Source organism: Sorex fumeus, unplaced genomic scaffold, assembly GCF_029834395.1.
Source record: "Sorex fumeus unplaced genomic scaffold, SorFum_2.1 ptg000051l, whole genome shotgun sequence".
Lineage (NCBI taxonomy): Eukaryota > Metazoa > Chordata > Mammalia > Eulipotyphla > Soricidae > Sorex > Sorex fumeus.
The window spans coordinates 12,135,691-12,162,892 of NW_026606108.1; the positions used below are offsets into that span (position 1 = coordinate 12,135,691).

At 54.5% G+C, this 27,202-nt stretch overlaps 1 protein-coding gene across 4 annotated transcripts in view; it reads right to left on the bottom strand.

The window, feature by feature from the left end:
• Positions 1 to 3,950: 3,950 nt before the first annotated feature.
• The window catches only part of ABLIM3 (actin binding LIM protein family member 3), a 123,107-nt gene continuing 99,855 nt past the window's right edge, over positions 3,951 to 27,202 (bottom strand). Inside the window, exons 10-24 of one of the 4 annotated variants that reach the window (XM_056124366.1) lie at positions 25,798 to 25,869; positions 23,909 to 24,064; positions 22,628 to 22,657; positions 22,092 to 22,221; positions 21,522 to 21,620; positions 19,970 to 20,017; positions 17,988 to 18,122; positions 16,169 to 16,233; positions 14,386 to 14,533; positions 12,790 to 12,819; positions 12,240 to 12,298; positions 10,539 to 10,599; positions 9,726 to 9,847; positions 9,272 to 9,352; positions 3,951 to 5,979 (exon numbers count right to left, since the gene is read on the bottom strand). In XM_056124366.1, the coding sequence (XP_055980341.1) occupies positions 5,866 to 5,979; positions 9,272 to 9,352; positions 9,726 to 9,847; positions 10,539 to 10,599; positions 12,240 to 12,298; positions 12,790 to 12,819; positions 14,386 to 14,533; positions 16,169 to 16,233; positions 17,988 to 18,122; positions 19,970 to 20,017; positions 21,522 to 21,620; positions 22,092 to 22,221; positions 22,628 to 22,657; positions 23,909 to 24,064; positions 25,798 to 25,869 (1,350 nt within the window). In that variant the 3' untranslated portion in view covers positions 3,951 to 5,865. The remainder of the gene's footprint in view (positions 5,980 to 9,271; positions 9,353 to 9,725; positions 9,848 to 10,538; positions 10,600 to 12,239; positions 12,299 to 12,789; positions 12,820 to 14,385; positions 14,534 to 16,168; positions 16,234 to 17,987; positions 18,123 to 19,969; positions 20,018 to 21,521; positions 21,621 to 22,091; positions 22,222 to 22,627; positions 22,658 to 23,908; positions 24,065 to 25,797; positions 25,870 to 27,202) is intronic. The other 3 variants (XM_056124367.1, XM_056124368.1, XM_056124369.1) reach the window with 3 other exon arrangements.

Genomic DNA, 27,202 nt, shown 5'->3' on the forward strand with positions numbered 1-27,202 from the left:
TCAACTGATGTGGTCCCCAAACCGATCACGATAACGACCATCCTGTTATTCGTCGATTGCTTTGAGCAGGCCCCAGTAACGTCTCCTTCGTCCTAGCCCTGAGATTTAAAAAAAAAAAAAAGAGTCTGCAGAGTCTGGCAAACTCCCCGTGGCGTACCCAATATGCCAAATACCAGTAACAATGAAGGGTCTCATTCTCCTAACTCTGAAAGAGCCTTGAATATGGTCCCCAAACCAAAAAAAAAAAAAAACCTTTCAATGTGGTCTCAATAAAAACAACAAAAAAGGCCATAAGGAGAAACATGTAAGCAGATGCCCACTATTTGTTGAGTAAATGTTGAGTAGGAACAGCCTGGAGACCAGCAGGGTCTCCTGTCATAAATTCTTATGTTGGGGCCAGAGAGACAGTGGATAGGGCCTTACATGCTTCTGATCCTGTTTTGACTACTGGCACCCCATGTGGTCCCCTGAGCACCAGCAGAAATGAACCCCAAATACTGAGACAAGAATAAGCCCCAAGCAAAGTCAGGTGTGCTCCCAAAATGAACTGACTAGATAAACTCATATGTCTGGTGCTTTTCACAGACTCTTCCCAGTCTTCAACCTCAGCCTTGGCTCTCAGAGGCGGTTCTCTTCCCTGACTCACTTTCCTGGCAAGAGTAGAGAAACTCAGACCGTTTTGTCTCCCTTGCCTTCTGGACATGCAGCTAGGGAATCAGAGAACCCAGACTTGGACTCTTGTCTAAGTTTAGAGGCCATGTTTCAAACTCTGCATGGTACCACCTCCGAACAGCTTCTTATGATGCACATAGGATTTCAGGGTGCCACAGGAAATTCAGGGGAATGGCAAAAAATATGTAGAACTTGAATCATCATTTAAGCAAGGATAATGAATATGTTAATGATTTTTATACGCTTGATCAAACTACCCTCGGGAAAGGTTGAAGCAATTTATACTTTTATCTGTAATGTTGGTTTTCTTATTTTACTATTTGTATGGAGGTACCATGATTTGCAACATGGTTAACTGGTCAACCATATTGCATGAATACATCATTTGAACCACATCCATCCCCGGAGTGCTGCTTCCCTCTGCCAGTGTCCTGAGGGTTTCTTCCAACCCCAAAGGAGCTCCGGTCTCTGGGTAGAATCTTCAATGATTTTGGCCATTTATTGCTCCTTTACTTGTTTCTTTATATCCTACTTGTTAGAGATCCTTTGAAAAACTTCATTGTGGGGGTGCTACTACCTATACACATATGTAGACCACTAAAATTAAACTTCTAAAATGACACAAAATTATAAATCAATGATAAGCTGATTTAAAACAAATTCCCCCTAAATGGTATATATTTCTGGAAGGTTGAATGGACAAGCTGAGGGGCTGAGAGGTGAGGAGGGCTGCTGAGGTGGCTGAGGTCAGGTGTGAGGCTCAAGGCTCGACCCTCCTGGTCTGTACTCTCCCTCCCGTCTCCAATCCCATCTTCTTAATCTGAGGTTGCCCTCCAGTGTCCAAATAGGTCAGCTGCACAGAGAAAGACTCCCTCTGGAACTTGGTTCTGCTACCTATGTCTGTCCATGCAGGAGATGATTGAGCACAGCACTTCTCCACCATGGTGGGACTCCCTGCGGGTGCTTATTGAAACATGCACGCAGGGTAGGTAGCCTGGCAGGAAACCCAAGATTTGGCCTTCTTCAGCAGCTTCCAGGGATTCCCAATTCTGCAGACAGCTGCCATCCTCATTGGGGAAGGGGGTGGACGTTGGAGCTTGCCCATGACCTCCGTAGAGTCTGAGGTGCCAGCCCTCCTTGCCCTTCCCCATCTCGGACCCCTTCCCTCCTCTTCCCAGCAATCCCTGCTCCATTTGCCCCTCTCCAGGATCTGACAGCTTCTTGGGCAAATCCCTGCTCTGAGATGCAGGGCCACCCCAGGTGGGCTCCTGAATGCAAAGCACATTTCCAGCTCCCTGGGCCCCCAGGGTGCTCGGTTCTCACCCTTCAGTGAGGTCCTCTCTGCTCCTCCGGCCTGTCCCTATTGGTCTCTCTTAGCCACGACCTTCGAGTGCCCTCTTCCTTATTGAGGCCAGAGTGCCGGGATAGTGGTCACCTCCCATGCACACAGTGGTATGCTCAGTGCTTCTGTCTGAGCAGAAGCTCAATAAGAAAATTTTGGAGGAAGGGAGCAAGGGAATGTTTCCCATGATCCTCTTGTGGAGCGTGTGAGGTGGTCTTGAGGGTGATGTGGAAGAACCATCAATGGAGACCCTAGAAGGGGGCTGAGTTTAAGACTCATCTCTCCACATATCAAAACGTGAATCAAGTTTCCACTGAGTATTTTCTTCACCATCAAGGCCTGATTAGTTTATGGGTCACTGGGTCCAACAAAGGTATTGGGGGCTTGGCAGGATCTCCGGTGGTGTGTGAGTGTGTGTGTGTGTGTGTGTGTGTGTGTGTGTGTGTGTGGTGTCCCTTAAGGGGAGGGATATCCTGTACACTCAAGGACACAGTGGCTGTGGCAGAGACGCTCTGAATCCCTCACCAGAGGCCACATCTCATTGTGTCATCGGTCCTGTTTGTTTTATTGGTCAGCAGGATGCCTGCTTCCCAATCTCCAGAATAAAGATGCCAAAGGCTCCATGTGACAGCCTTCTCTGCAGCTAGAACAGGGACTTATTCTTCACTCTCTTGTGGGACCCATGGAGAAATTTACTGGGAATTCTGGGGTAAGCCCTCAGGATGAACAAACACAAAAAGAGAAACTTATTTCCAGTCTTTGAAAGCACCTGTGTGAGGCTGACATGGCTGGTGCAACAGTAATTTCTTGCAAATGTGAGGGGCAGGGAGGAGTCAGAGGACAAAAACCAGGATGACTGAAGGTGATGGCTCCTGAAGGTATCTCTGAGCTACAGAACTGCACCTTGGCCTTCTGATTGTGTATGACAACCTGTGCTCTCATTGCTTGCAGCCCCTTTGAAGAAGGCTCTCTGACTGCAGCTCAACGTGTCTGAATGAGCAGAGCAAACAGGCTGGTCTTGCCAGCAAGACTGGAACTGGTTCCTGGCCCTTTCGTGTAATTCTGGGTTCCCTTCAGTGCTGTTTCCTTAACCCCGAGACAGAGATGAGAACAGCAACTCCCCCTTGGGTTGTTAGGCTTCAGTGGGATAGTGGGTGTAATGTTCTCGGCACAGAATGTGGCACACTACTGATATTTACAGGTGGAACTTTTTAACATCACTATTATTCACTGACCAGTCACAGATGATGGTTCATTCCAACATTCTCTACAATCATGCAGAACCCTCCATTTTCTGGGAACCAGTCTGAGTAATGCTTACTTCATCAATCATCATACTTCACTGAAGGATAAATGGAAGCAAAGGCAAAGCTGTCTACAGACTTTTTTTTTTCAATTTTGGAAAATGTGACCACTCTCCACACGCATGAAGGTACCGGCAGAGGAACATAGGCATGCGGGTCCCAGGGCTGAGATCTCCAAGGGGCTGAGCATCCTCCACCCAGATCCTCCATCTTCCAGTAGGCAGGGGTCACACCCTCCACCTGCCCTCCGGTGCCGTGTAACCCATCAATGGCCAAGACCCAGAGACTATAAAACCCAGCTCCTGGAAGCACGCGCGGCCACATTTGCGGCCATGCGACATCTTATTATCTCATTCTTACTCTTACAACCTGGCAGGCTACCGACTGTAACCTGCCCACACAGCAGAGTCTGGCAAACTCCCCGTTGTGTAAACAATATACCAAATACCAGTAACAATGATGGGTCTCATTCTCCTAACCCTGAAAGAGCGTTGAATATGGCACTTTTTAAAATCTCAGGGCTAGGGTGAAGGAGACGTTACTGGTGCCTGCTCAAGGAAAATGTGCATGGCCCAGCCTCTTCTAATTCACTTATTTCTACTCATTCTAGAAACAAACAGAAGGACACAGGATTGGGTTGAATTATGTGCTTTTATGGGAAACAAAAAAAATATCCAACAACAATAACAAAAGCTCTTTAATTTTGCCAAATTTTCAACCAGTGATTATGAGGCAGTGTCAATGATTGATCTGGCTGGGACATTTCTACAGGATCAGGAAGGTTGAAAGACATTGGCCAAGAAGAGAAGTTGCAGAGAGGGTTGACATCTGAGATTAGATTACATAGACCTCCCTGCCAGACCCTCATCCCGTTACCCCTTTGCAGCAGTTTCCTTCTAGTTCATACAGTTCCTTTCTGAACTTAGCTCAAAAACGCAGCCTCTTCCAGAAAGCTTTCCTTGGCTTGCACCAATGACCTTTACAGCAATGTCACACACTTTCTCAAGCCCTCTTCTATCATTTTCTACTTTACAATCAATGTGTTTGAGTACATCCTTAGGAGACCCATCATCAGCTGGCATGTCCCTGGACCAGTGCCCTTGTGGACCATCCCAGTGTTCCCATCTCCCACCCTCTGTCCAGCAGACAGCAGGTGCTCAGTGAGGGGTTGCTGAAGTTAGTTTTACACTTGCCAGGTGACATCGCCAGCCTCTCGAGACTCACTACGGTTAATTTCTACATCCTCATACTTCCTCCACGACTTCAAGGCACCTCCAAGAAGGAGCAGACCCCATCAGACACCACCCGCTTGGGGCTCAAGGTGTGGGGAGGTTCCACTGTCACCACTGTTCCAGCAGGTGAGGAGGCAGGAAAGGCAGCCTGGGGACATCCAAGTTGACCGGGAGCAGAGTTGGCCAATGCTTCATTCTTGGGCCTCACGAGCAGCCATTCTTCTGAAAGCCATTCACGACTGTGACTCATGACAGCCATGAATATGGTCAGTGAGAGTTGAAGACTGGGGTAGGGCGGGAGGTGGGGGGGGAGGGTGGGCTCTGGTCCAGATTACTATCAGAGGGGTGGTTGGAGGTTGTGTGTCTGGTTGGTCGGTTGGAGCTCTGGTGGAAGCGTTAGCCCTGTGCTGTGTTGAGTTGTCAGGCACGTAGATTGTAGTAAGGCTGAAGAATACAGGCTGCAAAGACAGACCTCTCTCCAGGAGGGCATGGGCCAGGAGGTGCCTGGCCAGGGAGCCCCAAGGAGGTTCTAAGTGGTCCTGCAGCTCCATCCAAACAAGGCCCCCTCCCTCTCGCTCCTGCCCCCCACTTCACCCTGCTGGTTTGGAGTCCGAAGAGATCAGCTGGAGGTGGCGTGGGCCAGGAGCTGCCTTGCCTTTCCTTCTCTACCGTGAGCTGTGGCTTTGGATCAGGAGAGGTTGGGATCCAGGGGCGAGGGAGGATAACCGAAGAGCAGCAGAAAGGCCAAGGCCCTGTCTACCTCTCTTCACTGCTCTGATGACCTGGGGCCTGCCCTTTATGTGGCAACACCCCCGGGGAACCCCCCAGCTCCTACACAGGGGGTGATAAGAAAGTTCTTCACGGTCCTCAGAGGTGTTCAGTGACTGGGCGAGATGCCTGCGGATATTCTCCTAGGAGGGCCCCTCTGGGGCCAATAAAGGGTGGCCACAGTCACCACAGGCCCCACAAGGCTGGGCCACAACTCAGAGAGATGGGAGATTCCTTCAGACACCTCCTTGAAGCAAGAGAGTCGGGTCTCCGGGAACGCAAGTTAGGACGGTGTTGCAGTACAAAACAGGATCTCTCGTGAAGCATGGGCATCCCCTATAATCCCTTCCCACACCCCAGAGCACTTAGAAAAGAGAACGTGAGGAGCATAAAAATACCTGGCTGGCATGGGCTGGCCTGGCACTACAGGAAAGCAAATCTTGTGGCAGGCAGACGCCCCATTACACAGGAGAGGGCTACACGGAGCTTGAGGAGAGGGATCTGACGTGGTTCCTTATGTGAACGCGCAGAGGCTGAGGGCCTCTGCCTAGAACAGCCGGGCTTGCTTCTTGAGCTCGTTCCTCTTCCAGAGCGCCAGCCGGTCAAACTCCGAGATGGTCATGCCGAAGACCTGGTAGAACTCTTCCTGGGACAGGTGGCGCTGGCAGAGGAGAGAGAGGGACAACCTGAGGCTGAGGGGAAGGCAGGCAGTGGGAGGGAGAGGGGACCGTCACCAGTTGGCTGACCCATGGAGGGACAATTGTGAGGCTGGGCACCGAGGGGGTCAGCATGTGGACCAGGGTTTCCTCACAGGAGCCCTTGGGGCTGGTCTGGCTGCTTGGGAGGAACCTGGGCTTCACTTGAAGCCCCTGGTGCACCCCCTGCTCCATGAGTGTATACGGTCCTTTTGGAGGAGAAAGAGGACATATATCCAAGACCTAAAGGTGTATTTTGGGGGAAGGTCACACCCAGCAGTGCTCAGGGCTTACTTCTGACTCTGTACCTAAGAGTCACTCCTGGTGAACTCAGGATCTATATGGGGTGCTGGGTTGGACATGTGCAAGATAAGCACCTTACCCGCTGTACTATTGCTTTAGCCCCTGAGGGTGCATTTTTGGTTACTAGTAAGGTAAAGATAAAGGTAAAGGCCCTCCCATTGTTCATCGATTTGCTCGAGCGGGCCCAGTAACGTCTCCATTGGAGACTTTGTTGTTACTGTGTCTGGCAGGAGCGATAGCACAGCGGTAGGGCGTTTGCCTTGCACGCAGCCAATATGGCCGACCCGAGTTCGATTCCTCTGCCCCTCTCGGAGAGCCCGGCAAGCTACTGAGAGTGACGTATTCGATTCGGTTACTAGTATATTTTTTATATATGTATACATACATAATATATATATTGCTTTTATTTTATTTTATTTTGGTTTGGGGGCCCAGCACTGCTCAGGCCTTATTCCTGGCTCTGTGCTCAGGGATCATTACTGGTGGGGTTGAAGGGGACCATACAGAGTGCTGGGAGTGAACACTAGTGGCTGCATGCAAGGCAAGCAACTTACCTGCTGTACTATCTCCAGTGGGGCCCCCCCCCCCACTTTCTTTTCTGAAAACAAATGATCTGCAAGGCTGCGCTTCAGACCCACTAATATTACTAACAACATTACTATTCATTTCTCCACCTGCTACCACGTCCTTTCCTCTCTCCCACAAGACAACTTTGCTGTAGGAAGAAACACTGGGGGACTCCACAGCAGGTCCCCCTTGGTAGGCCACGCAGTCTTTAAGTGGACCCACCATGCAAAGCTTCTGGAGTTAAGAATACGTTGTTGCATTGGGCTGAAGGGTGACTGGATGATTATTTTACTATTCTCTCAAGCGAAGAGTTTCAAGGTTAAAATTATGTGTAAAGAGTCAGACATATGTTCTAAATTATTGATCAGTGCCTGGGATTGTCACTATTATGAAAACCTGTTAAGTACGTCATAATACGCTGAAAAAACTCAACTCACAGTCACCATCAGCCAGTGATGTATGTCAAAAGTCATCTATGCTTGAAGAACCAGGAAGTGGCCAGAACCTGAGTTCCTGGTATGAACAGGGCAGAGATGTACGGGGCTGTGCATGGTTCTTTTCAAATCCTCCAATTGCTCCCTGGCGGGCAGCAGCTCAGCTTCAGGAATCCAGTAGATGACATATCTGACTTTTTACGTTAAAAAAAAATCAAGAACACCCCCCCCCCCTTTTTTGGGTCATGCTTGGTGATTCTCAGAAGCTCTGAACTCAGGAATTACTCCTGGTGGTTCTTGGAGGACCATATGGGATGCTAGGAATTGAACCCAGGTTGGCTATGTGCTTCAGTCCCTGAAGCATATGTTAGATGAATGAAGAAATACTCTGAGCCCCTAGAGACAGGGTGGGGGCTCTTTCTCAGCTTCCGTTCAGCCTGGTGCTGGGGACTAGGGCAGGATCTGCTCATGCTACACACACCCCCTTCCCTTTGCCTTTGAATTCAGATGCCCAGGCAGCTCTCCCAGACTGACTGCAAGGTCTAGGGCAGGGCCTTCTTTTGACATCTGAGAAAGCTCCCTAGGGATCCTGGTCCTTAGGGCAGATTTTGCTCTCCTGGTTTGAGCTCTTGGTGTCCCTGAGAGCACAGGGAAGCAAGGATGAACCCTGTAGCTTAGGGCTTCCTGAGTGCTGCTGCCTAGAGCGCCCCAGAGCTGTCCCCTGGAGCTGTCCCCTTCAGCACTGAGAGACTCATCCATAGGCAAGGAGGGTTCATGAACTAGGGCCCTGGGGAGATGTGGTGGGACGGGGTGGATTATGTGTCCCCCCCACTGCTAACCCTGCCAGCCCACCATGCTTCCAGGGCACTGTGGACCCCCCCCCATTCTCCTCTGTCCCTCCTCTACCCTGGGCGATTCCTAGGCAGTCAGTGCTGTGGGATTGCTTTGCTCATCCCAAGACCTTCTGAGCCTCCTTTCACAGAAGCTTGTGATCAATTCCACAAATACTTCCTGATATCCCTTTGAGGGAGGAAGGGCAGCTCCCCAGTCTGAGGCAGAGGAGGAGGGAAGGGCAGGGAAGCAGGCAGCTCTGGAGGCAGGGCTGGACATGCTGAAGAAGAGGTGATCTGGGAGAAGGGCTGCGGGGCCAGGGCACCACTAAAATGACAGAGTGAGGAGTGGGGCAGCTGAGAAGATGGCGAAGGCGTTCTAAGGAGATGGAGTGGCAGGGAGAGTCATGGGGCAAAGGACAGGCACCTCATGATCAGAGGTTCCCAGTGGGTTGGATATCTTACACCCCCTTTGTCTGTCCTACCCCTGCTCATGATTCTCCCTCTCTCCATCTCCACACCTGCCCACCTTCATAGTCACCCCCAAACTTCTCCCCCTACTGGACCCCTGCTCCAGCTGGCTGGGTCTTAGTGGGTCATGTTGCTCCCCAGCTCTGCCTCCGAGCTGAGGGCTCTGCATGTACATTATTTCATCCCATGGAAGCTCGAAGGACTCCGGGCAACCAACCACCTTTTTAACCAAACACCAAAGAGCTTGTCACAAGACTGAGCTGCCCATCCACATGCGACATATTCAGAGCTGGAACCTGGAGTCTGGCTCATGTGTGCAGGCCATCGTGCCAAGGCTGGGTCTCTGCCGAGCCCCGCACAAAACCCCTCCTATGCTTCCCATGAAGAAGGCGGAGGCCCCGACCTCACTGTCCACTGTGGAAGCCTCTGCCCTGAATGGGGACACGCTGTGGCCAGACACTGACATGGCCTGAGCCAAGGAGGTAGCAGGGAACAGCGGGGGACATTTGTGAGCTAAGGACGCTTGAGGTTGCTTTGGCAACGTGCTGTGTGAGCATGCAGGCACTCAACTCACCCGCCGTGCCCATCTGGGTGAGAGCCACTGCTCACCAAACCCCCTCAAGCCCACAGGCTCCAGCTCAGCTTAGACCTACCTCTAAGCGGGTCCGGTCCACGTCCTTGGGGAGCCGATTTCTTCCTCTTGTGGTGACCAGCAGCAGCTCATATGGGTAGATCTGAGGAAAAAGGGAGGTGCAAAGGGCTCGTCCCGTTCAGGCACATTTGGTGCTGGGGTTGCCCATATACGCAGACAGGCTAGAGAGTCAATCTGGGGGAGGGGTGGGTTGGCCCTCCTTGGGTTGTCCTGAGAGCCTCAAGGCACCTTCTCCCCAATGGCAGGTCCGTAGGCCCCCAATACACCAGGGCCAGGCTGGGTGATATTTGTCATCAACGTGGGCACAAGGCCTCCCAGACGTAAGTGTGTAATATTTGGGGATGAATGAGCCCCCTGGCAGGTCTCTAAGGTCCCAGGGGGAGCTGTCTGACTCCTGCAGGTGAGAGGAGGGGTGGGACCCAGGTAAAGAGAGTCTGGCAGGACCAAACACGGACTTGGGGGCTCTGGTGCTCTCTTCCTCCCAGAGACAGCGTTGCTGCTTCTGCTGGTTCCCAAACGTAGTGGCTCCCCAGGTCCCGAGACCCCGTGGGGCTCTGCATCCTCTTTACCTTGTACTCTGTCAAGAGAAAACACACAGAGAGGAGATGCTGTGAGCAGGCCTGGCACTGGGGGGTGGGATTCTGGGGCTGGTCTGAGCACAGTGGGGGATGGCCTTGAAGGCAAAATGATTTTTGAGGTCGTAAGCCGGGGAGTAAGAAAATTCTGAGGGTGATGGGGCTGGAGCCATAACACAGAGGTAAGGCAAATGCTTTGTACATGCCTGACCCGGGTCTGATCCATGAGCACTACTGGGTGTGACCTAAAAACAAAAACAAAAACAAACAAAGAAAAAAGTGGTGGGGAATGATGGGAGTCCCAGGACAAGACCCTTTATCTCCGGGATATCTTTCAGGATTGCCATTGGATCAGCCTCTGGCCAGAGTCCCTCTAGGAGGTGAGGGGACAGTGTCCCAGGCAGAATATGGGGAGCCTGTGCGGTGTGCTGGGAATAGCAGGCACTGATGTGACAGTCACCTCCCCCAGCCTGCAGCGCTCACTGAGGACAGCTCTCAGGCCAGAGGGACAGGGGACCTGGAGAGGCCAAGGGAAGAATGGGAATGAGAGTGAACGGGAATGGGACTTGTGCTTTGTGGCCAGATCCCAGTAGCCCTGGGGCAGGGCCTCACAGGCTGTGGCCTGTCAATGGCCCAGAGCAGTGCTGAGCAGGCCAGCCTCTGTCCCGTGCTCCCTGGCGAGGCCACACTCACCTCGCATGCCCCAGTTGACGGCGTTCATGCTATCGTAGTGGAAGAGGTCAGCGCTGGGCGTCTGCAGGGGTGACAGGGTGGGCGCAGGTGACTGAGGTGACTTCCTGTGTTCGGCCTCACAGAGCACACATCACCCACCCACCTCCAGCCAGGGGTTTATTAGCACCAGTTCTTTCAAGCTCCATGCAGGGGGACTGAGCCAAGTGCATGACCCATGTGCTCACAGCCAGCACGGGGACGTGCAGCCTTACCACTCAGCCTTCCGCCCTGCTCAGCCTCCCCTTTCTTTGCCCCCAAACTGCAAGCTGCCCCTGTCCCAGACTGCCACACCTTTTTCCTGCTCAAAGCTGCCTCCCCCTGCCCACAAATGGCTTGCCAACTGTTTGCTCCCTGTATTCCCCTCCCCACCCTGCAAGATCATGGCCCCCCAAAGGGCAAGGCTCTTGGTCTCCTTGGCCCATGAGCATTTGTGCACCCGGAGCAGGGTCCGGCATCCACAGGGTTTTCAACACAGGTCTGCCCAGGAGTGCAGGGGGAGTCTGAGCAAGCGAGGTTGAGGGCTGGGGGTCCCCTGCAGGAGGGGTTATTAGACCAGCTTCTCCTCTCCAGTGACCTTGATCCTCGCGTGGGTTCTCTCTGAAATTGCTGCCTAATGAGTCTGTGGCTTCCCCGCCCCCTCACCCCCCCCCGGGTTGTCTGAGAGGTGTCCTACCCATCGGGTCACTCAGTATGTCTCCAGCAGACCCGCCCAAGTCCTCGCCCATGGACAGGGCCCTGACACTGTCCCTACCTGGCTTCCTTCCACAGTTCGTCCCGGCCCACCCTGGATGCTCTGGCTCATGTGCTCCGTGGCCTCCTGCCCAGGGTCGTGGGTGTTGCACCCTTCTCTGGATGGCGCCTGTGGCCCAGCAGTGAGGTGCTGCCTACTCCTAGGTTTGTCCGACACCCCCTCCAGCTAATCTCTCCAGCGCAGCTGTGCTCCCAACTGTTCCACCCACCCAGCGTCATCCCCCGACATGTTTTGGTGGAAGTTGCCTGACTTCCCAGCTAAAAGAGGAAGACCCGAAGCAGCTTTATTCCTGGCAGCCAGAATATTTCAGCACTTGGTAGGTGCTTTATAAAGGTTTGTCCTGTAGCCAGAACACTTTGGCATCTAGCAAGGGCTTTGTAAAGCTTTGTCTGCCCTACCATCCCCACCCTTCGCCCATGTCTGCCAGTGACGTCCTCGCTTGTTAAGGAGACACACTTGCATTCCCTTCCACCCCCTCCAACCAGCCCGGGCTACCATCAACTGGCAGTTCCTGGAGCTGGGCTGTGAGGGTGGGTGGCCTGGTTCTGAGAGCTGGACAACGCCTGCCCCCGTGTCTCTCTGTTTCTGCATCTTCCCCATGAGAGAGGGTGAATAAAAGACCCCCTCTTGGTGGGGTTGGGAGGCTGAGTTAGTGCGTGGAGCACAGGCGGGGTGCCCCAAGCACTGGTGTCCCCAGCCTCACCACAGCCCCCCTCCCTCACACACCGGATCACAGGAGAACAGCAAACTTGCTTTGCTTCTGCCCATTACCCCTCTGCAGGGCCCAAGGTCTGTATCCAGGCTTTGGGATTATGGGCATCCTCTGGACCATGCCCACCACATGCTGGCATGCATGCACACACACACACACACACACACACATGTACATGCACACACACAGGCTTACTTACCCTGTGCAGCCCGTTTCTTCTATAGGCAGGCAGGGAGGCCGATTTGGAAATGAGGGGATCTGGAAAGAAGTAGTTAACTAATGAGAAATGACTCCCCCGTGACCAGTCCCCCTGGAGGGGTGAGTAGCCAGATGCCAACTGCCCCTCGGACTGCTCTCCTGACTTGTGCAGACTGCCTGAGGGATGTCTCTCTTCTAGGCACACAGGAAACAGCACCCACTCCCCAGGTTTCACCCTGCACTGGCTGTCCCCCTTGGATGGGAGCCTTAGCCCTGGCTATGGACGCCTCAGCCACAGGCCTGGAGTTGGGGCCCAGCTCAGAGCAGACAGGCAGCTTCCCCGGGGCTGGGGAGGGCACTGGCTTCCTTGGGTGGGGGGTGGTTTCTGGAACCCGAAACTGAAGCCGAACTGGACAGCGTGAACAATTGAAGATCAGGACTGGCCTGGGAGAGCCACATCCTTCGGCCCTCAGAGAATCACTGCCACAGCCACAGCCCTCACAGAACACGAGAGGCCGTGGCCGGGGTGAGAGGAGGGGGGCAGAACATACCACTGTCAGCCAGGTAGTGGGACCGAGGAGCTGCAAGAGAGGAAAGCAGAGGTCAGTGGTCCTGGGCAGGCAGAAAGGGGAATTGGCTTCTGTACTCCCACCTGCTCACTTCCCAGGGGTGACCCTGTCCACCCTCCCCTAGTATCAGGCACACTGCAGGGGCTCTAGAGCATGGAAGCCTAAAAAAGGACGGGAAGTGGGCACCTGCCAGTGTCCTGCACAGAGCCCAGGGCCAGGGATATAGAACAGTGCCCTCAACTGGCCAAAGATGGTCACCGGCTCTCGCGCTCCATCCAGGCTCTACCACGAGCAGAGATCATTTCTACAATGCACTCATGGGCCCGAGGCATAGTGCAATGATAGGGCGCTTGCCTGGCACGCAGCCAAGCCAGAGCACCCCATATATGGCCCTCGAGCACCTCCAGGAGTGATCCCTGAGCTCAGAACCAAGGTAAGTCCTAAGCACTGCCAGGAGTGTTCCCAAAACAAAACAAAGACAAATGAAAAAAAAATCAACCAAGAAAAAACAAAAAATTCATCACACTTCAGTTTTCTCATCTGAAAAATGGGAAATGGAAGGGGAGGGGGAAGCCCCCAAAAGTCAGGCGATGTTTATAGTGTTTTAAAAGAGAATGCACTGTAGCACTGTCCTCCTGTTGTTCATTGATTTGCTCAAGCGGGCACCAGTAACGTCTCCATTGTGTGACATGTTGTTACTGTTTTTGGCATATCAAATATTCCATGGGGACTTTGCCAGGCTCTGCCGTGCGGGAAAGATACTCTTGGTAGCTTGCCGGGCTCATTGAGAGGGACGGAGAAATCGAACCCGGCTTGGCCACATGCAAGGCAAACGCTGTGTTATTGCTCCAGCCCTTAAGGGAGAATATAGAACACAATGCAGAGATTCCACCAGCCCAGGGTCTGGCACAAAACAAAAAGATCTGACTTCGCCCCCAGCGCTGCCTGCTGTCAGGGCACAGTCTGGTAAAGAGGGAGAAACTTGGCCTTGGAGTCATCCGATTTAGGCCTCCAGAGGCTTACTGAACTTTCTGACCTTCCCTGAGTGGCTTAACCGCAGATCTCTTATCTATAAGGGGGTGATAATAATCCATCTACACTGTGGGCCTCTGTGGGAAAGGAAGTGGCAGCGTGTCTATTGATGCATGGTGTGGAGGATGGCGACACACAGTTATTCCCAGGGCATCAGCCCTGAGTCCCCATCAGGCACGGACGCGAGGAGAGATTCTGTGTCAGGACTGAGCCTGGTGGGGTAAGAGAGAGGAAGCAGAGGACATGGCGGCAAATTGCCCAGAGCAGGCCTCCGATTGCAGAGCTCCAGTGACCAAAGCTCATGGTCCAAGGGGAGTTCTGCTTTTCAAGCCTTCCAGCCTATTAGGGCTGGATGCTCTCCCCGGACAGTGAACCTGACTGGCTGTCATGGGATATAGAAGCGCACGAGCAGCAGATATGACTGCTGGCTGCAGAGGCTGGGCTCGCTCGCTCAGTGGCCCTGCAGCATTTGCGCTCTGGGCCAGGGGGAGGATGAAGACAGAGAGGGGAGGGCGGGGTCGCACGCCACCCTCCAGACAAGCTCACAGCCATTGAGGGACATGTCATAGCCAGCCATGTGCAGTGCCTCCCGGCTGCTGGTGGAGCTCCGGGGCGGTGTCCAGGGGTCAGTGTAGGAGCTGGACCGGGCTTTCATCTCTTCCTTCAGGATCAGCCGGCCAATCCCACTCTGGAGCTGAGGTGAGAGGGGAAGGAGAAGTCAGAGAAAATCAAAGGCAAGACAGACAGGGCTGACTTTTGGCAAGGTTCAGTGCTCACAGGGAGCTGCTCTAGGAACCGTGCTCCTGGAAGCACCCAGCTTCCCCCTGGCGACTTCACCTTACTTCCCCAAGCAGACTGGGATACAGGTGCGTCTCCGGAGAACCAGGGCTGGAGAACCAGCTCAGAGGGAGAAGCACATGTTTTGCATGAGGGAGGACCAGGTTTCATCCCCAGCACCTCATGCTCACCCAAGCACTACTGGAAGTACTCCCAGAGCACCGAGATGGGAGAAGCCTCTGAATGCTGCCAGGTGTGGCCCACTCTGCATGCCCTCTCTGTGTGCTCCCCTCCCCCAACAAAGAAAGCAGGTCTAGTCAATGACCCAGGACTGCAATTTTTTTTTCTTTTTGGGCCACACACAGCAATGCTCAGGGGTCACTCCTGGCTCTGTGCTTAGGAATCACTCCTAGTGGTGCTTGGGGAACCATATGGGATGCCAGGGATTGAACCCAGGTCGGTTGCCTACAAGGCAAACGCCCTCCCCACTGTGCTATTGCTCTGGCCCCCTAGAACTGCATTTTCCCTGAACCCAGTTCAATAACAGATGATGGTTCCAGACTTAAGTTGGAGTCACTGGCACCACCTCTGAAATTGAGGCCGATTTCACATAAGATAAAATTAACCCATGGAAGGAAGCCCCCATGAAAAACACATACACACACAGACACACAGACACACACATACCCCACACACTGAATTTAGCACATTCCTGATCTGAAAGACCACTGCCTCTACCCTGTTTTAAGCCACTGTATCATCTACCCACCCACCCAAGGGGGACCTGCAGGGGGAGACGGCAGCCACTCCTTATTTCTCTTCCTCGCCAGGTTGATCCTCCATCTGTGTTCTGTTCCTGTGGATTCTGAAGACTTCAGATAAGCGGAATCAGACAACAGGTGGACTTTCACGCCTGGCTTCTTCCACAGAGCACGGTGCTTTTGAGTTTCGCTGAGACTATAGCCCCATCAGTCCTATATCCCTTTTTCTAGTGAAATCATAGATCACTGCATGACTAGGCCACATTTTGTGGATCAATTCCTCAGTTTAGGAACATCTGAGCTATTTCTCCCTCTTGGTTCCTGTCCATAGTGCTATGAATGGGGATTTGATTCTCAGTTCTCAGTTCTCCTAGGACTATACCCAGGAGCGGAATTGCTGGGTCATATTGTAAATCTCTGCTTCACTCTTTGAAGTCTGCCAACGTGTTTCCCAGCAGCTGGGCCACTTTCATTCCCACAAGTAGATTGAAAGAGGTGCTACAGTCACCTTGGCTCTGTATGACACACCCTGCAAGAGAGAGGTGGCTGCCAGCACCAGAGAAAAGAGATGTTTTTCTCCCCATGGCAGTTTCTTTAGCAGCTGGACCGACCCATACCTGAAGCTGATCCTAAACTAAACACCCAGACATTCGTGTTTCAGGTATACAAAGGCTCAACAGGTCCCTTTCCTATCAGAAGTGAGTCGAGTTTGGTTCCTGTCACTTGCAAATGAAACACTCATCAGTAAAAGACCACGTGAACACCTTGATGGGGAGCGGGGCGCTGTTCACCTTGTGCATGCTGCGGTCAAAATCATCTTCTTCTCCACCAGATGAGAATCTTCTGGCTCGGGGCACTGGCGAGAGAGGGTGAAGGTCAGCACCTGCGGAGGAGCCATCGGGCTCAGCCTGCCCCAGGGAGAGGATGCAGAGGCCCAGCAAGGCTTAGGGGAGAAAGTTCTTTCCATCTCTGGCATATTCAAGCTGAGCAGTCCCTTGAGAGCAGTTGGATGAGATGTCACCCCCCACCCCCATGGGGCTACTTTCAATCTGCTATTTATTCCCTTCCTTGTGAGGCGGAAGTGGAGCCATGACAGGTTTCACTTTTAAGACCAAAACTCAGCAGGCCTAAGTCTCGGTTTCCCCCATCAGAAAGTCCTAGCTTCTCCGAAAACAATATATCACTCTGGGCAGATAAAACGCCCTGTGGCAGCAGCCTATCAGAGTAGGGGGCATGGGCAGTGGCGCCCAGCCAAGTAAGAGAGGACCTAGGGTGTGGAGTCACAGGCTGACAGGGACCAAGAATTGGAAACATAAAGTTGGTCCCTGAAGTCACGGGAAGGGACAGGGACCAGAATTGGAAACATATTGCCAGTTCCTAAAAAAAAAAAAAAAATTGCTGTTAAGTAACCAAACCCTATATAAGCTGCTTAGAATTTGGAGTGCGGTCATTGTCAAGACTCCACTGCGTTGGATGAGACTTGGACCCTAGCTCGAGCTAACAATAAAGGGACCTTGCATTTGCACCTTCGCGTTTGGTCTGGTCAATGTGCGAGCAAAACTCCCGTTCTGGGACATAAAGCCCTGAACCGGGAAGGTAGGGGAAGCTGACTGCCGTGCAGCGAAGAAGGCTCAGAGCTGGGACTCTGCCCAAGATAGAGAAGCTCCCCTCTGCCGGCGGGCGACATAGATCTCAGTCCGCAGAGCTCATCCTGGCATGATGAGGACAGGTCCCCCAGGGAATAGGGAATATTCATGGTCGCTTTTAGCTTTCGCGGTGCCTGAAGCCAAGGTAGCACAGGACCTTTCAGCCCTGTCCCAGGAGCCCCTGCTTTGCCCCAAGCCACTCTGAGCTGGGCTGTCTTTCTGGGGACTGAAATGCGCTCATGCAAGAGTCTCAATTTCCTCCCCTGTCTGCTGGCAGTCCGGTGAACACTCCACTGTGAAGTTTTGGAGCAGTCAAGGGTGCCGCCTCGCACCCACTTTGGTGAGGTCGTGCATTCTGAGAGTCGGGTGGGGCCACCCCTGAGTGCCTGTGAGGCGATGCTCACAAGGGGCTCAGTCAGGAAAGGGCACCAACCAGGGGAACCGGGGGAAGAAACAGCTGAGGATGTCTGACTGCGCATTCTCAGACTCCTTGCCAGGTGCCCCGGAGAATCTCCTGTCTCCCCACGCTCCTCTGTCCCATCCTCCAAGTCATTATCCACCCTCCAGCTCACGTGGCCTCTAAAAGACACAGATCTGCGGGTGCCACCCTGGTGGCGGCTCTTCCCCTCAGTGCACTGGCGTCTGTCCCTGCAGCTCCCACTGCCCCCGAGCTCCACAGGCAGCTGCGTCCTGCCTCCCGTGGACTGTCCCCAGCCTGGTGGCGCATGCGCTCCTGCACCGTCGGCTGGCCCTGCCCCTTCCCAAGGCTGCTGGGTCTGCGTCCCTCCCCTAAGCTCCTCCACATGCAGGAACCCAGTCTGTTTGTCCCCCAGGGTCCCCACCCCCGGCTCACCATGAGTGGGCCTCAGCACATGCCTACTGAGTGCGCTCGGAATGAGTCCCCACACGGGGTGGAGGTGGGGTGCCAGGATGCTGGTCCTGGCTCCCCCAAGTTGCATGCTACCTTTGGGGGACCCATGGTAGGTCCAGAACTCAGATTCCGCAGCATAGTAGGGGTCTGGGGAGTAGGCTGGGCTGTACTTGGAGGCCTGGCTGATGTCCTCACTTGTTTTGCTCTTGGTGGCTGTTGACAGATCACCTGCAGGGGACCCAAGGAGACAGCTTCAGGGAGGGGGCGGGCATCCCTGCACAGACTCTGCCTCTGCTGGCCCAGGGCACAGCTGGAGAGCCAGGGAAGGGGGGGGGGCTGCCCACGTCCACACAGCCAGTTAGAATTGGAGCCGGCCCCACTCAGGGTGGCTCCCACCATGCCCCCTGGGCTCTAGTGTGTCCCTAAGTGAACCCGAAGGCCATGGCCACTCCACTTAAGGCCAGAGGGCCCCTGAGCCGACCTGCCTTCCTCACTCTCACGCAGCTGCCTGTGGACCTCAGTGAGGTCAGATGGGACCCAAGGGCAGGGCCAGATCGAAGGAGTCAGGTCAACCTCCTGGCCCCGCAGTGCCCGAGCCTGTCTGGAGAGGCCTTCCTGTGCCCTGTGCTCTAGGCTCTCCTCTGCCACTGTTACCAGCTGGCACAGTGGGCAAATCCTGCCCCTCCTAGCTTCAGTTTCCCCACCCAAGGGCATCAACACAGGCTGCTGGCTCAGGTGCCTTTTAGGGGCCATTCCTGCCCGAAGCTCATAGCATGGTGCCAGGCAAGGACTTGGTCCAAAGCCTGGGGAAGAGGGCTAGGCGGAGGGGCCGGACCAACGGGCACCCCCTTTCACCTCCGCCCCATCTACGCCTGCCAGTGTTCCTGGACCTGGACTCTCCCTCTGCTTGACCCATCCATCAACTCCTCTCCATGTAGTGCTCCCTGCACCCCAAACTGCCCCTCAGCCTGCCCAGGGCTGCTCTCCAAAGCCCACACGTGCCACTGCCCCTGGGGTGGTCTCCACAGTCACATGAACACGTGCCCAAGCTCACGGGAAGCCCATTTGTAGGCCAACCCAGACTCCAGCGGGGGGCCGTGTGCCTGCCTCTGTGCTGCCAGCCATGTGCTCCCTTCCCGTGGCCCCCCCAGACCCAGAGGGTGATACCCAGCAGCCGTGCCTCCGCACCCTTCAAGAAAGGGGGTGCTTGTTCATCCGAGCAAGGCTGGCGAGGGCTCAGCGGGGCCGGGGTATTGGGTGTGGGAGGAGTCGTGGGATGAAGCTGCTCCTGGTGCAGAATCTCAGGCCACCCTCAGAGCGGCCTTACTACTAGGAAAGTCAGTGGCCACAGCCCTACCCTGGCCAGCCTGGAGAGGCCTTCCTGTGCCCTGTGCTTCAGGCCCTTCTTTGCCTCCTCTGCCGCCTGAAAGGCAGCTGGGCACTGCCCTTTCCTGCCTGGAGAGGGCCAGGGCGGGGCGCAGGCTACTGACTTTCCTAGCAGGTCACACGGGTGGGTGAAGGCCATGGCATGAGGGAGTGAAGGAGTGCGTGCGGGGCCTTTCCAGGGCAGCTGGGAAGGGAACTGGGATGAGAGGACTTCTTGGGAACGTGAGTCAGGGCACCGGGCCAGGGGTCTGGGGCACAGCCCTGCTCCCCAGCCCTGCTCCTCCCACCTATGGCCTCTCCAAGTTGGCCTCCACTCTCAGGACATGGATGAGAAGAGCTTCCAGAGGGACAACGCCTAGAGAAACGGTTCCAAATACACAACGGCAGCTCAGCCTGGTCAGGCCTGGGCCCTGCCCCATCCCATCACATGATGTTCAATAATGTCCAAGTTAGAGGGTCAGGGTGGTATGTATTTGGGGTGTCAGGTGCTGCTCCAGTGACTGGGGATATCAGATAGAGGGGGTCAGGGTCGGGAGGGGGAGGGTAGCTGAGATGTGAGGCCTTTCTCCTGCAATGACATCTCCCCCCCAGGACACTCCCAGGGATTGAGGATCAAGGGGCAGCCAGGGAGTGTCTCCCTGGGGCTCTGTGCAAAGATGAAGCCCTCCCGGTGCCCCCTCCAACTATACCATGCCGTTTGTAGATTGGGGGTTTCCGGTAGATGTTGCTCTCTCCAGCTGCCAGGCAGAGAGGAAGGGGTAGGGGGGAGAGGGAGAAAGAGGGGGTGGAGAGGGAGAAAAAGAGGGGCAAAAGGGGGAGAGAGAAGGAGAGAGAAGGGAAGTGGGAGAGAGGGAGAGACAGAGAGAGAGGAGAGAGAGAGAGGGAGAGGGAGAGGGAGAGGGAGAGAGGTGATGGAGAGAGAGAGAGAGAGAGAGAGAGAGAACGAAGGGAGGGATGCGAGGAGGGGGAGACAGAGAGACAGCAGTCAGTCAGCTGATCTCCGAGCCAGCCCCCTTTCCCAGCAGGGTCCTTGTCCCTGCTCTCTGGACATCCTCTCCCAGAGCTCAGCTACCTCAGCTCCCCCCATCTTGCGCCTTAGGTTCTAGAGGGAGGGATGGAGTGTGCAGAGGAAGAGCCTGGGATTGGAGAGCAGCGGAAGGTCAGAAGGTCGAGTGGAAGCTGGGCATGTGTGTGGGAGGGCAGCCCCACCCCAACCACTCCCAGCCCAGGGCCTGCCCCCTCCCTGCACAACCTCTCCCTGTGCTTCTGCCTTCATCATTTCTTCTCCTCCCTCCCTCATTGCCTCCCTCCCTCGCTCCCTCCCACCAGGACAGGGCCTTTCTGGGGCAGCCAAGAGGGGAACTGGGGTGAGTGGACTTCTTGAGAATGTGAGTCAGGGCAGTCCCTGAACTCAGGGCAATCCTTTGTCCAAATCACACTCACAAGACCACCAAGTGCCTGCCTTCCTGTCCTCGCTCAGGGCGCTTCTTCTGGTCACACTGCCCCCGGGGACTTCACAAGGAAAGCACACTCCTTGGCCTCTTTCAGCTTCAACGTCCCCTCCTCCGGGAAGGTCCTGACTCCACACTGGGCACCGCCACCCACCCAGCTCTCGCTACGGTCCCGTCCCTCTGAAACAGAGGTTTTTACTGCTGGTCCGTGGACCAGTGCTGCTCTGCAAGCATAAGAGGAGGGATACCACTGATCTAAAAGGAGGCCCTCTCTGTGATGGGCACCACACCGACCCAACCCTCACCTGGAACCTCGCTGGACTGACTCAGGTCTTTTGTGGTGCCAGGGATCAAATCTAGATCTAACACATGCAGGCGAGTGCTCTGCCACAGAGCTGCGTCCCAGCCCTGTTTTTTTTTTTTTTTTTTAAATCTTGTTTTCAAACCTCTTCCTATGTTTGACTATAAATACCAAGTCGAGGGATGTGCCGAGTGAGACTGCAGAGCCCAGAATGGTGTCTGGCTCAGGGGAGCTCAGTGATTGGATTGGATTGAGTCTCAGATGCTCAAAGGCAAAGCCTGGTTCCTGCCCATTCCGTATAGCTGTGCTCCTCCTGGTGGTTTCTGGGGGTGGGGCTGAAGCTCAGGGGCCTGGAGAGGCTGGAGCAGGGTGGAGCAGGAGGCTGGTGGGTCAGGGAGGGTCCCCAGGAAGCGCTTCTCAGTGCAATGCAGGCCCCCTACCCAGACTCCCAAGCATGCACTCATGCCAGCATTCCGGGCAGCAGCCTACCTGGGATGTGGAAGTGTTTGGGGGCCTGGTAAGAGGTCGGCGTGGAAGACCTGACGTCTAACTGGCTATGGTAAGGAGAGCTCCGGCCACTCTCGGGCCCTGGAGCGCGCATGCCCGCGAGGAGAAAGGCAGCAGAGAGAAGAGGCGTTAGCAGAGAGAAGGGGGTCGTCGAGGCGGCAGTGCGCAGTGGGCAGCATGGAGGACGTGGTGTCCTCATGCCTCTGGCCTGCAGAGCCAAGCTGGACCCTGTTTGTTCACGTCACCACCAAGCCCCCCTCCTCCAGAATGCCCTCCGTGAGTTTCTGAGCTCCAGGAAGACTTGTTCACCCCAGAGTCCTCCTCCCTGCTGAGACCCGCCCTCCCAACCCCCTCCCCGCCCCCAACACACACACCAGGACTCCCTTCCTCCAGCCAAGCCCAAGTGCTGGTGTTGCCTTTCCTTGGGCGGCCCCTTTGGGGATCACTCTCCCCTCCCCTCCCCTCTCCCTGCAGCCTGGCATGGCAGATCCTTGCGGCTGGGAGCTGGAGGACCGCACTGTCCCCAGCTGCGGGTGGGCTCCCCTTTCTTACCAGAGCGGTAGTAGTGGTGAGGTGAGCGGGAGAAGGTGGGGGACATGCCCTGCCGGCTGTAGGTGGGCGAGTCGATGTACCCGGGGCTGGAGGCCCGCCTCTGTCGGAGACTCAGGTTCTCGTAGATGTCCTGGGGGAGGAGACATGGCTGAGCCACAACCCTGCGGTGGCCGCTGAGGTGGGCACGTGGGAGTAATCAGGGGTGCTGGGGCCCATCCTGGGGCTGCCGGGAGCTCAGAGCACCTTCCCCTGGATGGCTGTAGAGATTTTTCTCCTCTGCACCCCTTGCTTCAGGCTCAGCTCCTCAAAACCCGAGCATCAAAGAGACACAGGGGGTGGGGGTGGGGGGCTGCCTGGTGAGAATGGGGCCACTGGGGTCTCCCCAGCCATTTTTTCCCTGTGTGCCATCACCGAGTCCTTGCTCCAGCCCCCTCTGCCCTGATGGGGGGAGCACCTTGGCAAGGCCCCGAAGGGGGGGGGGACCCAGGGGGGAGCTTGGGAAGAGATGCAAAGGGCTCCAGACACGTCATGATTACCTGGGAGTAGGGAGATAAGGTTCCCAGCGACTTAGAGGCACAGGGTGTGAAGGGCAGCCACGGAAGGAGCAGCAGAAGAGAAAGGAGAGGAAGACAGAGAGCGTTACAGGGTCCGGCAGAGAGAGAGAGAGCCACCAGGCAGGCACCCCCACAGACAACAGGCTCCAGAGAGCTTGGGGGGAAAGTTGGGGCTTCTTCTCCAAGGAGGAAGGAACTCCAGGCCGGGAGGGGAAGGGTTCCACACTCCCAGGCGGCTCCATCCCAAGCTGCCTCCAGGCCCTCCATGGCTCACTGTGGTGGACAGTGCCCAGGGCAGGGCTGGAGTCAAGCCTGGACGGGGTGGGGTCAGAAACGGCACCTCTGAAGAGGACAACACCCCCTGTCTCCAGCTCACTGGGTCGGGTGGGAGGCTTGCCCAGTTCCTATGGCTGTCTGAATTTCCAAGACAGGTCAGACAGGGCTTTGTGTGAGATCTCTCACTGTTTCATTGTGGACTGCTACTTCCCCTGCTCCAGGTCAGAGGCGAGAACCCAGGCTCTTTTCTTTTTTTCCTTTTTTTCTTTTTGGGTCACACCTGGCAATGCACAGGGGTTACTCCTGGTTCTGCACTCAGGAATTACTCCTGGCGGTGCTCAGGGGACTATATGGGATGCTGGGAATCAAATCCAGGTTGGCCGTGTGCAAGGCAAACAATGCCCTAATTGCTATGCTATTGCTCCAGCCCCAAACCCGAACTCTTAAGCACAGCAGAACCCAGTTCCTTTAGAGAAACAGGAATGCAGGCAGGTTACAGACACAGACACTGTCAGCTAAGGCTCCCTGAGGGTCTGCATGGCCTAAGGGCCATGGCCCCTGCCCCTCTAAAAGTGAACCTGCTTCATCAGCCCCATTGTGGCCTCAGAGCTCTGAACAGGGGGCGCAGGGTAGGTGGGGCAGGCAGAGATGCTCATCAGCTTCGAGGGACCTTGCGGTTGGGGCTGGGTTTGCAGACACTGCAGTGGGGGCGCCACAGCTCCTCACAGGACAGCACCCCCAGACTTTCAGAAGCTTTAAGTTGCTAGGTTCCCTGGGAGCGGTAAAGCCCCGTCCTGCCTACAGGGGGCGCTGCTCTCTAGCGCCAGAGGGTGCAGTCACCGAACTCCAGTTTTAAAGAGACCCAGATGTTGGGGTGAAATCCGTCCTTCTAAAACGCTGACTCTCCACTCCGGCCTGGAACGGTCTGGGGGGCCTCCCGTGTGGATGAGGGGACTGGGTACCCGCCAAGAGGGCGAGCCGCGGTACCTCTCCATAGCCACACCGCTCCAACATCTCGTCAGACGTGTATCTGGAATGAGGTTCGTAGGAAATGAGGTCGGGACGTTGAACCTCGTAGATGGACTTGACCTTGGGGAGGGCTGCCAGGTCTTTGTAATTAAGGATCTCGTTATCCACCTTGGCCTGGGGGAAGAGGGGAGCGGAAGGAGAGAAGTGGAAAGGTAAGAGGGACAGGAGAGAGGAAACAGGAGGCTCAGAAAAGCAGGTGTCCAGATTCCAGCGTCGGGACTCCTGGGCCAGGAGGGTGGACAGGGCGAGTGGGCAGCTGGACCCCCGCAAGGCTGTGCGGAGGCCCTGTGTCCTGCAGGGTCCAAATGTCAGGAGGCGCCTGTGAGGTATATGGGTCAGTTTTATTCCAGACCGGGAAACTGAGGTGCAGAATTCTACAACCCACATGGCATAGCCGGAAGGTTTGAACCAGGCCTGAGCTTCAGCCTGAAGGGGGTCCATACAGCCAAAAGCCCCCTGCCCCCAACAGCTTCCTGGAGAGAATACAGACAGCAAAGAATAGCACTCCAGGACAGCCTGATTCTCACAGAGCCAGTGCTCGGTGTCATGGGCTTGGGCAGCAGGGCAGGACCGACTTCAGCTCTTAGGGAGCAGAGCTGAGACCCCGACACACATTTGTCTGTTACCTGAATGAGTAACTGTTATATCCAAGGGACCTCTAAACCCATCTAACTCTTGTCTTTTTTTTTTAAATTGATTTTTGGGCCATACCAAATGATGCTCAGGTGTTACTCCTGACTCAGCACTCAGGAATTACTCCTGGTGGTGCTCAGGGACCATATGGGATTCTGGGGATCGAACCCTGAGCCCTACCTGCTGTGCTCTTGCTCTTCACTTTTTTTTTTTAGACTTTTTGAGTCACATCCAGCAATGTTCAGGGGTTACTCTTGGCTCTGCACTCAGGAATTCCTCCTGGCAGTGCTCAGGGGACCAAATGGGATGCTCGGAATTGAACCCGGGTCGGTCGCGTGCAAGGTAAACGCCCTAACCGCTGTGCTGTCGCTTCAGCCCCTCTGTACTAACTCTTGCCCTTTCTGTTGACTGTCTCCGGCCTCTGAGTAGTTCAGCCATGCACACAAGGGCTACACCCTCCCTGGAAGTCTCAGGTAGTGAGAAAGCTCATCTTGACAGCTGCAAATCCTTTTCACTCATGCTTGCACACTCCTTCCTGCTGTCACCCTGATGCTGACGGCCGATCTAAACCCTCCCTGTTCTCAGGTTCTCTCTGTCCTGAGCCTCAGGGAAGCACAGAAAGAAGGTTCGTCACTCTGCTCCCTGAGTTCTGGTGGCTCCTGCTGGAGTCAGTCCCATCCCTGAGGTCTGTCCACAGGGATGCTTGTGCTTCAGGACAGTGGGTCCACTGTCTCCCTGACCCCTCAGGTCCCAGGGCTTGTCACAGAATATAGCAGAGGACATGCCCACACCCAGAATCACTTGGACGAACTCCTGCAGATCCCTTGGCTTCCTTAGTATGCCCCCTTTTCGGTTTCGGGCTATTTCTTGGTTCTGTGTTCTGGACTTGGTGATACTCAGGGAACTCTACATAGGGATCAAATGAAGGTCTCCTGAATGCAAAGTGTGCCCAGCGAGTTGTCCTGAGCCCAAATGATCTCTCTCTCTCTCTCTCAAATATTTTTGGATTACACTTAATGGTACTTGGGGACTACTCGCAGTTCTGTGCTTTGTGTCACTCCTGGCAATGCTGGGGCGGGGGGGGGGACTATGTGTTTCTGGGGATCAAACAAGGGTCAACTAACATGCAGGGCAAGTGCCTTAACCCCTGGAAAATCTTTAGCTACTAGGCTAATAGAGAAGAAAGGCTTTTCATTGGCTGCAGAGATACATACGCAGATGACTCGATTGGGTGACCCAATGCTGGATCCAGGAGGTGAGATGGAGGTTTCGGATGTCCGTCTATGCTGGGGGAGAAACAAAGAATGTGAGACTCACACACTGGAAGTGGTGGGGAGCGTGGGAAGCAGGGTGCTGGGGCTGGAGTGCCCGACTTTCCAGACATATTAGCAACAGGGTTCCAGCTCCTGGCAGGAGCGTCTTCCCTCTCTTTCATTCCTGCCTTTCTAATCCTTGCGTGAGCATGAAAGAAATCTGGACTCCTAGATGGGAAGCTGGAGCGACAGCACGGAGGATACGGCATTTGCCTTGTATGTGGCCGACCCGGGTTCGATTCCCAGCATCCCATATGATCCCTCAAGCACCGCCAGGAGTAATTTCTGAGTGCATGAATCAGGAGTAACCCCTGTGCATTGCCGAGTGTGATCCAAAAAGAAAAAAAAGAAAAAAAAAGAATCTGGACTCCCAGAAAGAACTTCAGGCTATTACACATAACAGTTTTGTTTCTTACATATTTGTAATTAGGCCTTGCGATAATAAGTCACTCATATAACTCTCCATGCTGGATTATTTCAGTCAATAATGTGTCTATTTATTTCTTTGGCAGGTGGGTGTTGGCACACCCAGCTGTGCTCAGGGCTTACCCCTGGCTCTGTTCTCAGGGATCACTTCTAGAGAGGGTGGGGTATCATATGGGGTACTGGGTATCAAACCCAGGTCGGCTATGTGCAAGACAAGCTTCCTACCTGCTGCACTGGTGCTCCAGCCCAGTGTGTCTATTTTCAATGAGTAAAATTCGTAAATGACTAGAATTCAAAATGAGCAAAGTTGACTTTCTCCTGGGTCATCTGTATATGTAAATATATATATATATATATATATATATATATATATATATAAGCACGAAGGGTGGTTAAACTGCACACAATTGTGCAATCCACTGATTCTTTATGGTGTTTCCACTGTGAGTTGACATTAGTCTAAGTGATAAACAAAACACTTCCTTCTCTGAACAGAGCCGTGACATCGTCATCTCCTGTGTGGAACAACACTGCAAATCTCCTAGACACACAGTGTCTAGGAGAGCAGCAGCTTGTGGTTAAAGCGGAAATAGTGGGAATCAAGGGCTACAAGAATGGTAGGCTTCTAGGCATCTTCAGGTTCAGGTCTGTCAAACTAAGGGACTAGTTACAAGGACTGCTAACTTCCCTTCCAGATCTCCTGCCCCTTACTTACAGAGTACTTATTGCAACTGCGGAGATGCATTAATTTTCTTTTTGGGTCATGCCCAGTGATGCACAGGGGTTACTCCTGACTCTGTCAGGAATTACTCCTGGCAGTGCTCAGGGGACCATATGGGATGCTGGGAATCAAACCCAGGCTGGCCATGTGCAAGGCAAA